This window comes from Triturus cristatus, chromosome 6 (genome assembly GCF_964204655.1).
Source record: "Triturus cristatus chromosome 6, aTriCri1.1, whole genome shotgun sequence".
Taxonomy (NCBI): domain Eukaryota; kingdom Metazoa; phylum Chordata; class Amphibia; order Caudata; family Salamandridae; genus Triturus; species Triturus cristatus.
The window spans coordinates 672,883,325-672,895,737 of NC_140589.1; the positions used below are offsets into that span (position 1 = coordinate 672,883,325).

General features: G+C 44.2%; 1 protein-coding gene across 3 annotated transcripts in view; it reads left to right on the top strand.

Annotated features, from left to right (window-relative positions):
• RNGTT (RNA guanylyltransferase and 5'-phosphatase) overlaps positions 1–12,413 on the top strand; it is a 1,651,651-nt gene that overhangs the window by 235,489 nt on the left and 1,403,749 nt on the right. For all 3 annotated transcript variants that reach the window (XM_085611178.1, XM_085611177.1, XM_085611179.1), the window contains exon 6: positions 622–865. In XM_085611178.1, coding sequence (XP_085467304.1) covers positions 622–865 — 244 coding nt within the window. The remainder of the gene's footprint in view (positions 1–621; positions 866–12,413) is intronic.

Below are 12,413 nucleotides of genomic sequence, written 5' to 3' on the forward strand. Positions count from 1 at the left end.
AACTATTTAACATAACGTGTATTTGTAAAGCACACGTCCACCCAGAAGGGTATCTTGGTGCTGAAGAACAAATGTTTATTGCTACCCAACTCAATGGTACTTATTTTACCAGCCTCAGAAGGATGAAAGGCTCAGTGGACTCACCGGGATTTGAACCTGTGACCTTGAGGTCAAACACAGTGGATGCCTTAGTCCACTAAGCCAATAGCCCCGGCCTAAGCAAACTCAGACAATTTAGTTTGTTCTGTGCCTTATATGAACAGTAAACGAAATAATTGAGTTAATTATTTTAGTTCATGCTATTTTAGAATCCTAAATCACTCCTACTGTTGTGTATTGATATTTAATCAAACCTGCATCAGCACAAGTAACTGTGTGCACACATTGTACTGTAGAAGCAGATTCCCCTTGCTCTGTAACTGTTTCCATCTTTTCCTGTTTAGTATCTGCATAATGCTGTATGTATATGTAACACCTCCAGATCCTTCCTACAGTGAGGCCCATTCTACACAGTTATTCTCAGAGATCCGACTGAATTTCTGACTTTATTTCATATTATGCATATGATTTCTTCAAGCTGAATCCCAATCAAATGGCTGACCCATGCTTTATTTCTTCTAGTGTTGAAGCTGCTGTGGCTACGTATGCCCAGGCCAGACCTCCAGGCATTTACAAAGACGATTACCTGAAGGAGCTTTTCAGGCGATATGGAGACATTGAGGATGCCCCACCACCACCAGAGCTCCCAGAATGGTGCTTTGAAGAAGATGATGAAGACGATGAAGGCAACAAAATGCCTCAAGAAGCAGAGCCTGGCTCATCTGGGTCTACCTTCATCAAAAGGAAAAAGGAGCGCCTAAAACTGGTACTGTAATTACTGCGAATAATTTTGTTGTACAGTAGTGCACTTCTGTGTTTATATTTTAACTGAAATGTTTTCCATGCATAGTGCCATATGACCCCAAAACGCCTTGAATATCGTAGAAAAACCAGCATTGGCAAAGCCAACAGCTCACACCTTTGGGACCTATTGGCTTTGCCTCTGGTCTTTAGACATGCTGCACAGAATCTCTGGCTAAAGAATTAAAAAAACCTTAGATGTGACCACCCACGTCATTTTGTAGGCACATGCACCTACAAAATTACGCGTTTTCAGTTGAGTTACTAAGCAGAGATGGATCTGTAGCTATAAAGGGAAAAAACCTTGCAAAAGTGTTTAAAATAAAAAAGCTGATGGGGAAAGCAACACTAGGTTGGAAGCAACACTGAAAGCCCCGGTGGGTGGAGTAAAAGCAGTGAGTGACAGAACCATGTGCAGCAAGCAGGGCAGAAGCAGACGGGTGAGTAGGCAACACAGAAGTACAGGGACAAGAGAGGAGGGCAGGGGTGGGGCTCAGCGACACAGTAGTTTGGGGGTGTGGGGAAGTAGTAACTGGGGAAGTGAAACTCGGAGCAGGTGGGGTATAAGCAAATGAGTGTGGAAACGAGGCAAAGAATATGAGGGTGAATGTTGCATGGAGGGGGCGTGGAGAAGCACACAAATAACAGAGAGAAACCGTGCAGGAGTGAGAAGTACGAGGGAGACAGCTGGAAAAAACATGCTGTCTCATCGAGTATTTAGTCGAAAAGCAAAAATTAGTGCTTGAAAAGCAAGCAGTGGAAGCATAGAAGCCATCCAATAACAAGCATTTGCAATGCAATAGGTCTCGCATTTGTAAAAGCTAGAGCTATTGGCGTTGTAAATGGCATTGTTCTTTACTTTTTTTTGTGTGTAGTGGAGTGCGATATAAAGTAAATCAGATGATTTGTTTTCATATATATTTATGCTTAGTTCAAGGTGATCCTTGTGGGACTGAATGAATGGAGTTGTTAACTGCTTTAATGCAAAGGTAAAACAAAAAGTAACACAAAAATAATATATAACCGTAGGAAGACTGGGAAGTCAGAAAAGGCAGAATTCAGGTTAGATGCAGCTTTGTAAAAAGCAACAAGGGGTGGGGAGCGGAAAGTAACAGTGCCGAACCATACGGAATGAATGATTATCTTTGTGTGCTCTTACTCTGTCTCGCATATTACAGACACTGGTACAAAAAGGCAATGCAAACTCAGCACAGCTACTGAATAATCCCTAAAAATTATGCCAGGTCCTGGATGTGGCAGCAGCCTTTCGGGTGGTGCTATGAGCAGTACTAAAGAGCAGCAGCTATGCACTGAAGGCTTTAACCTCTTGATGTTGTTTACCCTGGGCGTTCTATATGGAGCGTGATACTGCAGCACATAGGGAACAGCTGTTTTAGTAAGAGGGTGGGTTTTGTCATTTCTAAGGCAGATCTGTTAATTTACGCCCGTCCCCTACAAGAAGCAAGGTACACCACAGGCTGCTTAAAAACACACACATTCCTTGCCGTACTGAGATCAGATAACGAGAAGCAAACTCTTCCGCCCAACACAAAAATTAGAGCAACAGCACCAGCTAAAATTTTACAAAACCATAAATTTATTTTAGTAATATCCTGAAGCAAGGTGAGTTTGAGATGTGATTTGTAACAATTTTAAAATTAAAAGAACTCTGAAAAAGTAACCATGAGCCTCTCTCCCTCTAACAGCTTATAGCACTATTACAGTTAAAACAAGCATTGGTAACGCACAGACAACGGGCGAGACAAGCAAAATGGGCAACTGACAATAAGATGGTAAACAAGCAGTGACAGCAGGTGGTGTTGTGAGGGAGGGGGTGGCACAGACTGGCTGCTGACTGCTGGGGAGAGAAAATCATGAGACATATTACAAGTAATTTTTTCAGACAGGTCTGCAATGGTTGGGCTAGGATGTGAGAGCGAAGGAAACAAGCAGCCTGAGATTTATGGGCTGATGAGGGATATAAGCTATACGTGGTGCGTGGATGTTGTGAGAGCTGGCAGGGAGGGGTCCCGGAAGAGAGACTCCGGGTGCGAGGCTCTGCAAGTTTTAAGTGTATGCGTTTGTCCTGTTGCTGTTGCGATGCCTTTGCAACGTTAATTGATGTGCTATAGTCTTTGGAATCATTGTACACAAAGCTGTATTTATGACGTTCTTACCTTAATGATACGCTCTGTATTTAGGGCACGGCTCTCCTCACTTTGGGGCCTTGAAATGGAATAAAGCGCCATACTCGTGAACGCCGGCGTCCACCTCCTAAAAACACACTGCGGACCCTTTGAAGTGCGATGCCAAAGCGGATTGCATGGCCGCACGATGCGCGTGATTGTGCGCGTGCTAGCCATGCAATCCGCTTTTGGGAGCACTTTGAAATGCCCCTTTACAATAGTCTTGCTTTGCGATCGCTTACACGATAGCAAGGCGAGACCTAAAAAGTGATGGTAAAATGGCAATGCTCCATGGGAACGACAAACACAAGCTGGGACACGAATAGGAAGCAGACCAATGAGTGACACAAAAGCCAACAAATGGTAAGTAATGGTTTGGCTCTAAGCCCAGTGTTTCAAATGCCATATCCCTTTTCAGAGCATCAGTAAATCCATGAGTTTGTCTCGAAAACGTTGATAACCTATATTGTCTTTGTTGAGACATTATTCCTTAATTCCAGGAGACCGACTCTGAAACCTAGTTAAAGGAAAACCAAACATAGCGGTTGCTACCTTGTATGAACACCCATGGACTAGTTGTTCAGACTAGACAATCTACTCCACACCTCCTGCACCATAAACACAATTTCCTAAAATCTTTGTTTGCACGACTAGTTGAGGGCAGAAGAAGCAGGATATCCTGTTCATTTGTTTAGCATGAAACACACAGTCGGGCCAGAAATCACCATCAAAGAGATTATTGCTTAACCTTTTTAAAGAACAATAATGAGTTGAAATTTGATAGGTTTTGTCTTATGTTTAAGTTTTTCTGTCAGTTTTTTTTTTTTTTACACCATGAGAAAGTGCTTCTAGTGGAACGATGCCTTATTCTGGCAAATCCTCCAACTAAGCTATGTATGTGTTATTTTTATAGAGCAGACCTAGCCAAAAGGCAGCGGAGCTCTGTACATGGTGAAAGAAAAGCATAAAGTCAACAAGTGATAGGAAATTCATTGTGGTTTATGCATTGTGTTGTAGCGTCTTTAAAGACTTGCGTCTTCAGCCCGTTCCTCAGATGGAGCAACATTTGGGTGTTCCTAATGGATACAGGAATGTTATTCCAGATCCTTTGTACATGGATGGAAAAGGCCTACTGTCTTCTATTTTACACTTCTTAATCTACAGTCTGATGCTGTTCTGGCTTGGATGTTCCCGAGAACCATCAGAGATCGTGAGTTTGTCTGCAAGATTTGCAGGGTGCTGACCGTGATGCTTTTTTAAATGATGCAGTTTGTTTTAAAGACAGTGCTGGCTGGCAAGGGGAGCCAATAGAATCCACCCGATAGGGGTGATGTGATCATATTTCTTCAGGCACTGGTTAAGACATACTGCAGCATGTAGGTTACCAGTGTTGAGTCTGGGAGGCCATGGAGCAGGGCTTTACTAGCATCTAAATACGAGGGTTTGAGGAGCAGTTCTGAAATCGTTTTCTGGTTGAAACAGTTTTGCTTTTTTTCAGAAGAGATAGCTAGTACCAGGCTGTCTTCATGTTTTATGGCTGGGGTCCAGGATCACCCTGTATGAATTGCAAAGTTGAGCGAAGCTTGGGAGATTTTGATCTATTTAAGGGGGAGGTATCTGTTTGTCTAGTTAAGGAGAATAAGGTTGAGGCCATTCTCCAGGGTCTGCCTGCTCGGCCGGTTTCTCCCAAGAGGTTTATTCTCGAGAGTGGGTTGCTATAGTCCCGCGATGGGAGAGGTTCACCCGTGCACTACAAGTCCCCTGACATCCAGGGCTATAAGTGTTCACAAAATAGATGTTGCACATGTTTCCTTGGGGCCCTCTACCGCACCTCATCCTGAGGTCCATGCTTATGATCAAGCACACAGGCTCAAAAATGGGCCCTCAATTTTATTGGCAGAACGCACGATAAGACAGTACAATGCGTCGTTGGCTACAACTCAAAGGGCCAGCTACGTAGAGAACTAGAAGGCGGGAGAATGCCAAGGGATTACACATGGGTTCATTACACAGCATGCCGCCTACAACCCAACATGGCCGGCTGCGTCTGAAAAGGGAAGACACTGATTGATCAAAGCCGCGTATGACACAATATTAGAGGAGGGCTGCTGCGTGCAGAGTATGCCAGTTCCCTTAAGAAGCAAAAGTTTGTTATCGCAAATCCGTGGTGTTAGTGTCTGCCTTTTCCAGGACAAAATAGGAGCCAAGTAAAGTAGAACAGCAACAAGCCCTAACCCAAGGGGACCAACAGAAAAAGCAAGAACCCTCCATCCCGTCCCTCCCCAACCCTCTCCAGGTGAGCTGATGATTACGAACACACATGTGAAAGTGGTCCGGCATGTTGGTCACAGACAGTTCATGGCCTAAGAAGCCCATCAGAGGTCTGCGCTCTCTAACCACCCCCGCTATTCCGGTATCAATTTCAAAAGGCGTAGGTAAGTAGGGCATGATAGTTCCCTAAATTTCATGGATAAAATGGAAATAAAGGGGGCCCATATCTTTGCGTAGTCTGACCTGTCCCCTAGGGTGGCCATGGACAACCTTTCCTACCCAGAAGGGACCACAGCTGGTGAAGCCACTGAGAGTGGTCCGGGGTACTACCTGTCTTCCAGCCTGATGGGAGCACCCGGTGAGCGGGGTTCAATGCCAGGGCAATCTGCCTACCTTTGATCAACGCAGAGGGAAGGTCAAGGAGTTGGGCAGCCCTAAAATAGTGTACGCAGGGAGTCTGGGAATGGTAGTGTCAAAGGCATTATCTATTTCATCAAGGATCTTCTCCCAGTATCTTGTAAGCTTTGGATAGTTCCACAGCAAGTGAAGAAGGGTACCTGGACTCCCACAACCTCTCCAGCAGAGACTGTTGCATTGTGAGTTCCATTTAGTTAGGCGGGCTGGGGTATAATACCGGTAGGATATAATTTTAAATGTAGTTTCTGTGTGGTCCATATAGTGTGCGGTGTGGTGAGTCCTATAGAAAATGTCCTCCCATTCCTTGTCTGACAGGGTTCATCCAATTTCCGCCTCCCCCCACTTCTGGCCAACAGTCCTAACCCCATTAGCACCCTGGGAGAGGAACGTGTATATTTCCGAGATAAGCTTGTGATAGTCTTTTTTCAGATAGAGCCATTTTTTGAACGGGAGCATTGGTCTGCTGACCAATGGGCATGAGGGTCAGTCACCCAGTGCAGCATTTGCAGGTGAAGGAAGTGGTCCGAGGCGACGAGGTCGTAGTCCGTCCGGAGCTGATCAAAGGGAATGTGGCCCTGGAGGTCAATCCGATGCCCTAAACGCTTACAACCCAGCCGGAACCCACCCTTTTTCTGTCCCGGGTGGAAATTCAGGGTTTGAAAAGATGGGGGACATAGTTGAAGGGAAACGTGGTGAGATTAGACCCCATGGCCATCCTGTCTCATACTAGCATGGTGGGCCGCGCCTCCTTATTCTTTAAAGGACCTTTACTCCTGTTCTGCAAATTATCATCTTGGTCCAAATCTGTTTATACTTTACGTTCTTCTGCAGTTGCAGGAGAGTGGTCTCTAGTCGGTACCATCTTCAAGGGGCCCTGTGGACCACAGCCTCAGTGACCACGGGGCCTGGCAGTATTCAGAGGGAGTGCAGAGGACTAAGGACACACTCTGCACTCTCAGCAGCGCCGCTCAAGGGCCCCATCAGAGCTGCGTAGCTCCCGTTACTCCTTACACAGTTGTGGAGTGCCATCTAGGATTGTCCACTCCACTATTACTCAAAAGTTTTGGTGTGTTTCAGACATCATCTTGAGAGGCGCGAGGCTGATATGAGGGTATGCTTGTTAAGGACCGTACTGTGCCCAACCCTCTGCCGATTCCCCCGAAGTATTTTAACTTGCTTTAGGCCATCCTTCAGACTCCCAGCCCAGAACTCAAGTGGAGCTCAGAGAGGGCATGTTTTACTTGGTCCTAACTCTGGGCACGCACAAGATTTTTTAACTCATTATGAAGAGATTACATATTCTGTTCTCCAGTGCCATGGATTTTCAAGAATTGATTATATGTTAGTATATGTCCCACTACTGAGGAAGTAGCCTTGTGGATGGAGTGAAGAACTTCAAACGTCGGGTATCTTGAGTGATAGTGCTTTCTGAGTAGTTGACCCAAGGTGTCTGGTCAGCAGATAGATAGGGAGTTGTTGATGTTAGGGGCAAGAGGTTTTGGCAGAAGGGAAGAGATGAGGATAAGAAGTTAATAGTCAGGTTGGTGAAGGGTGATTATTAGAGGCATAATGTTACAATGTTCAAAGATACTAGTGCAAGACATAGAGAACCTCCATGAGGGTAGATTCTCCTTCTCCATGTCAGTTCCTTTGAGAAGGAGAGAGGGAAATCTATATAGTTTGGCCTTTTATGTGTTTTTCACCCTAAAATATATATTTAACTGTAGGTCTGCAGCCACAGAGTGAGAAAGAGTTGAATCCAGTGTACTCTAGTATCTTGGAGGGTAGGGACACAGCAGGAACTGATATCTTGACACTAGCGTTCAAGACATGTTCCTGCGTTGGCCAGCTAACTGCTCCAGTGAGTTCCCTCCCTGTCTCCTTTGTCTGATGAGGGTTAATCCAATTTCATGAAGGCTAATGCTCATAGTTTGTCTGAGCTAAATTTGCTTAGCAACTGCAAGAACGTATTTTACATGTGTAATATCTTTTCAGCCAGTAATTTTATCTCCCTGTTGTACGGAACACTTGGAGCCTACCGTCTGGTATGTAATTTATGAATTTTATTTTTTGTAATGCAATCCATGCAAAATGTTTGCCTTCAGAGTATGCATATATGTAAAAAAACTAGATGGTACCAAAGAGTAATAGCGAGCTTGCTACCACAGTAACCTGAAATTTGGGGAGTCCCTTGCTCAAAGGAAGTAGGGGAAACCCAAGTTTTATTTTTATTTTAAAGAAGCCTCACCCACCAACACTAGTTGGTGGCATGCTTCATCATTGGGTTCCCACTGTGGGCGCCTAATGCATCCGGGTGTGCTATGACACCTGAGTTACAGCGGAGTGGGTTTTTTTGTGTTTGGGAAAATCAAATGAAATAGGTGTTAAAATTGACACAAGGTCGCCAGCCCGTTAAGATGTTTTAATTGTGGGGACCTTGGGAAAGTTTTAAAAACAGTGGTGGATGTTTATGAGACGGAAGTGGTCTTGCACATCCATAATCATGCTTCAGCCATTTCCAATATGTGTCCACTGGGTCAATATGGCGTTCGTCAGGACCGGTGCTGCATGTGCGCTAAGACATTAATTTTTTGTTGTAATACATCGTAACTTACGATAAATTAGTCCCCTCTAGTGAGTGTTCTGTTACATGGTAGAAATAGGTAACAAGGAACATCGGCCATGCCCTTGTGGGGTGCAAATGCTATGTACCATACATGCTGGAAACTCCAGCAATCATTGTGACTGACCCACCGCATTCAAAATCATGCCATGAGTATTTTGCAGTTATTATTTGTATGTGATAATATGGCAGCGCAATGTTAAATGATCATGCACTGTGTGATGTTGTGTTTTGTGTAAAACATAATTTAAAAAATTCTTTTTTTTACATTGTTAATGAGGACATACTTATTCCCCAGAAGTCCTTCACAACATAGTAGCTCTGAGGGTGCGGACCCTGTAGTCACACTCTGTAGGTTTTGTTCTTATATAAAAAAGGGTTAAATGCCTTCCTTAATCTCCCAAGTGTCAGTTATGCTGCCCCCATAGCCCCCCCACTTACTTCAAGGTGTCTCACCCTGTGTCAACCGGGATTTTTTCCTCATGAGCTCAGCATTTTGTCCGTAATGCCGTTGTGCCAGACTAAATACTGGTAGCCAGCTGTATCGAGTCATTTCCGGGTAAGAGCGAGCTACGTGTGTGATTGGTGCTGTGAAACCCGAGTCACTGTGATGACATACGTGTGAGTGTCCGGCTTGTTTTATTGGTGAGTAGAATCCCCCCGCCTCCATATCTTAGCTCTTCCCTAAGGAAAGTGGTCTGTTCAATGTGACGTGGCCCAGGCAATAGCAGCCTAAGATCATGTAAAGGTTTTAACACAAAAGGGATATACATACCTGGTGGCATTACCACGGGTATCATGGGTGTATCTCAGGTAAAAATCAAGGTATTCCCATTACCATCAAGTTAGTGTGTGTTTAGCGACAGTTTATTTTCCCAAAACATTTATTGAATAATTATCCTCGGGTTAAACAACCATGGTGGAACGTTTCTTTTTTTTTTTTTTGGTGGGTATTTGAAGCTAATACATGCTTAGCTATACAGAAGAATGTGATTAACCCTTTGAAGGGTTTTCACAAAAAATCTATTATAATAATAATAATAATAATCCCAAACTATAAGTTTATTATATTACAGGAGGAGAGTATTGTCCCTCAAGGGTTCTCTTGTTGGGGGACCACACATGATGAAGCGTAGCTCACAACCTGACTATAGGTATGTCTTGTACACAGGAACAGATATTTGATGTTTATCCTCATGACAGTATTTTATTCCATGCGATGTTGTCTTTCAGCCCTGTTCTGTGTGTTGACATGCGGTATATTCACAGTTGCTCTTCCTCAAAAAGTAATCTTTCCGTGTTCCCCGTGGTGGTCTCCACCTATTCTATGACAACCCATCTCGTATCGTTTGTTAAATGTCCTTTTCTCCGAGAAAGGTGTCAGTCTTTTTTGTGGTGTTCCTCTTGCATCGTATGTTGCTGCGATGTACGCATAACCATGTTTTTATTCTTCTTCTTATACCCACAAAGTGGAGGTCACAACGGCTGGTTATTAAGTATACCACATTAGTGGAGTTACAACTGGTGTGTCTTCTAATCGTCCACACTTTTCCTGGTTCCAGATTCACTGTTTTTGTGGTGCTGGTTAAGTGGCATATACTGCTGTTTCCACAGGCGTTGTGACCCAATATGTCAGGTAGTCTCCAACTGTTAAGAACAGTAGTTCTCATCTGTTGGTTCTTTCTTGGGATGGTTGACCCTAAACTGTCTTTTAGGCTCCTGGCCCTTTTGAACTAGAAGAGGAGTCCATTACAGTTTCCCAGTGTGTAATATCCACCAGTGCTTATTGATACCTTTTTCACCTGGTTGGAAATAGTGTTTTAAGGGTGAACAGCCATTACTTTGCGGCTGTTAGTGCGCATACCGTTACTACGCAAGTGTTACAATGCATGCGTTGTAATAATCGTGTGTTGTTACAACGCATGCATTGTACGTATCGCATTAACTGCAGTGAAGTAATTTCCTACCTTTGTTTCCACTGTTATCACGTGACGTCCCAGGCAGGGGGAGTGGTGACAAGGAGTGGCGGATTAAGGAGTGTGAGAGCGGGACCAGCTGTCATGGAGGGAGTGTTCAACACCTACGAGGAGGCCGTCCGGAGAAGTAAGCCGGGGCCGTTGTTTTAGGGAAGTGTAGTTTTATTTGTGTAGTGTATTGTAGTGTATTTGTGTTTACGGTAGTGTAGGGGGTTGTGAAGGGTAGTGTTCTGTGTAGTGTAGGGTGGTGTGGGGACTGGACTGGGGGTAGGGGCAGTGTCGTGCTGGGGGTTCAGTTTGTGTAGTGTATGGTAGTGTTTTAGGGAAGTGTTGGGATGTCGTGTAGGGTTTGGGAGTAGGGACAGTACTGGGGCTAGGGGTAGTGTCGTGCTGGGGGTAGTATTTTAGGGTTTAGGTTAGTGTTGTGGTGTTAGTGTAGTTTAGTGTTTAAGGGTTAAGCATAGTGTTGGGGGTTGTGCAGGGTAGTGTTTGAGAGAAGGGGCAGGACTGGGGCTAGGGGCAGTGTCGTGCAGGAGGTAGTGTTTTAGGGTAGTGTTGTGGTGTTAGTGTACTGTAGGGTACTGTTGTAGAGTTTAGGGTAGTGTCGGGGGTCCTGCAGGTTAGTGTTTGGGAGTAGGGACAGGACTGCGGCTAGGGGCAGGGTCGTGCAGGGGGTAGTGTTTTAGGGTTTAGGTTAGTGTTGTGGTGTTAGTGTAGTTTAGTGTTTAAGGGTTAAGCATAGTGTCGGGGGGGTTGTGCAGGGTAGTGTTTGGGAGTAGGGACAGGACTGGGGCTAGGGGCAGTGTCGTGCAGGAGGTAGTGTTTTAGGGTAGTGTTGTGGTGTTAGTGTACTGTAGGGTACTGTTGTAGAGTTTAGGGTAGTGTCGGGGGTCCTGCAGGTTAGTGTTTGGGCGTAGGGACAGGACTGGGGCTAGGGGGAGGGTCGTGCTGGGGGTAGTGTTTTAGGGTTTAGGGTAGTGTTGTGGTGTTAGTGTAGTGTAGGTTACTGTTTAAGTGTTTAGTGTAGTGTCGGGGGATTGTGATGGGTGGTGAATGAGTGTAGGGTCCGGAGTGGGGGAATGCGTATGTTCATGCAGAGGGTAGTGATTTAGGGTTAAGGGTAGTGTAGTGGTGTTTCAGAAGTGTAGGGTAGTGTAGTGTTTGAGTGTTTTGGTAGTGTTTTCTATTTTTAGATGTGTAGGGTAGTGTATTTCTATTTATTATTTAAAGTAGTGTTGTGTTATAAACATTTTAAAAAAGGGGTTAAATGTCTTTTTTTTAATATGACCCGTTATTCCGCATACCATTTTTATTACTAGGCAAGTTTTTACTTCGTATACATTAACACTTCCAATGTAATGGTATGCGAACTAAAAACTTGCGTAGTAAAAGTTATTGCTAATTAATAACCGCGTAGTAATGGCATGCGAAGTAATGGCATGCAAAATAACGTGTCGTATTCTGTTTTAAGTAGTAACACATGTAAGGGAGCTATAGGTATCATTGCGGGTAGTGTTCTCTAGCAATGGCTATCTGTTTTGATTTTTCGCTTATTCCTGATAACCCTTTCTGGGTAGTCACAGGCTGGTAACTTTTCCGTTAGGGCCATGACCTGGTTGTTGAACTCTGATTTTTTGGGTGCAATTTCTTCTTAGTCTCAGAAATTGTCCATATGGGAGATTTTCCTTCAGAGTTCTGGGGTGAAAGCTGTCAAACCTTAATATCAGTCGGCTTATGATATTTTTTGGTGTACAGCTTGCCCTGTTCAACAGAGATAGTCACATCTAGAAATGTGATGGATATTTTGTCCATCATGTGGGTGAATTTGAGATTAATATCACGTTCATTAATCCATGTGAGGAAGGGGTTAACAGAGCCTTAGTCCCCTCCCAGATTATCAGGATATCATTGATGTAATGTCACCACAGTGATATGTTCTTTTTAAATTGATTGTAGATGTGTAGTATGTGTTTTGTCTCAAAACAAAATACATATAGCCCTGACACACTTGGGCAGAATGTGCTGCACTTAGATGTTCCG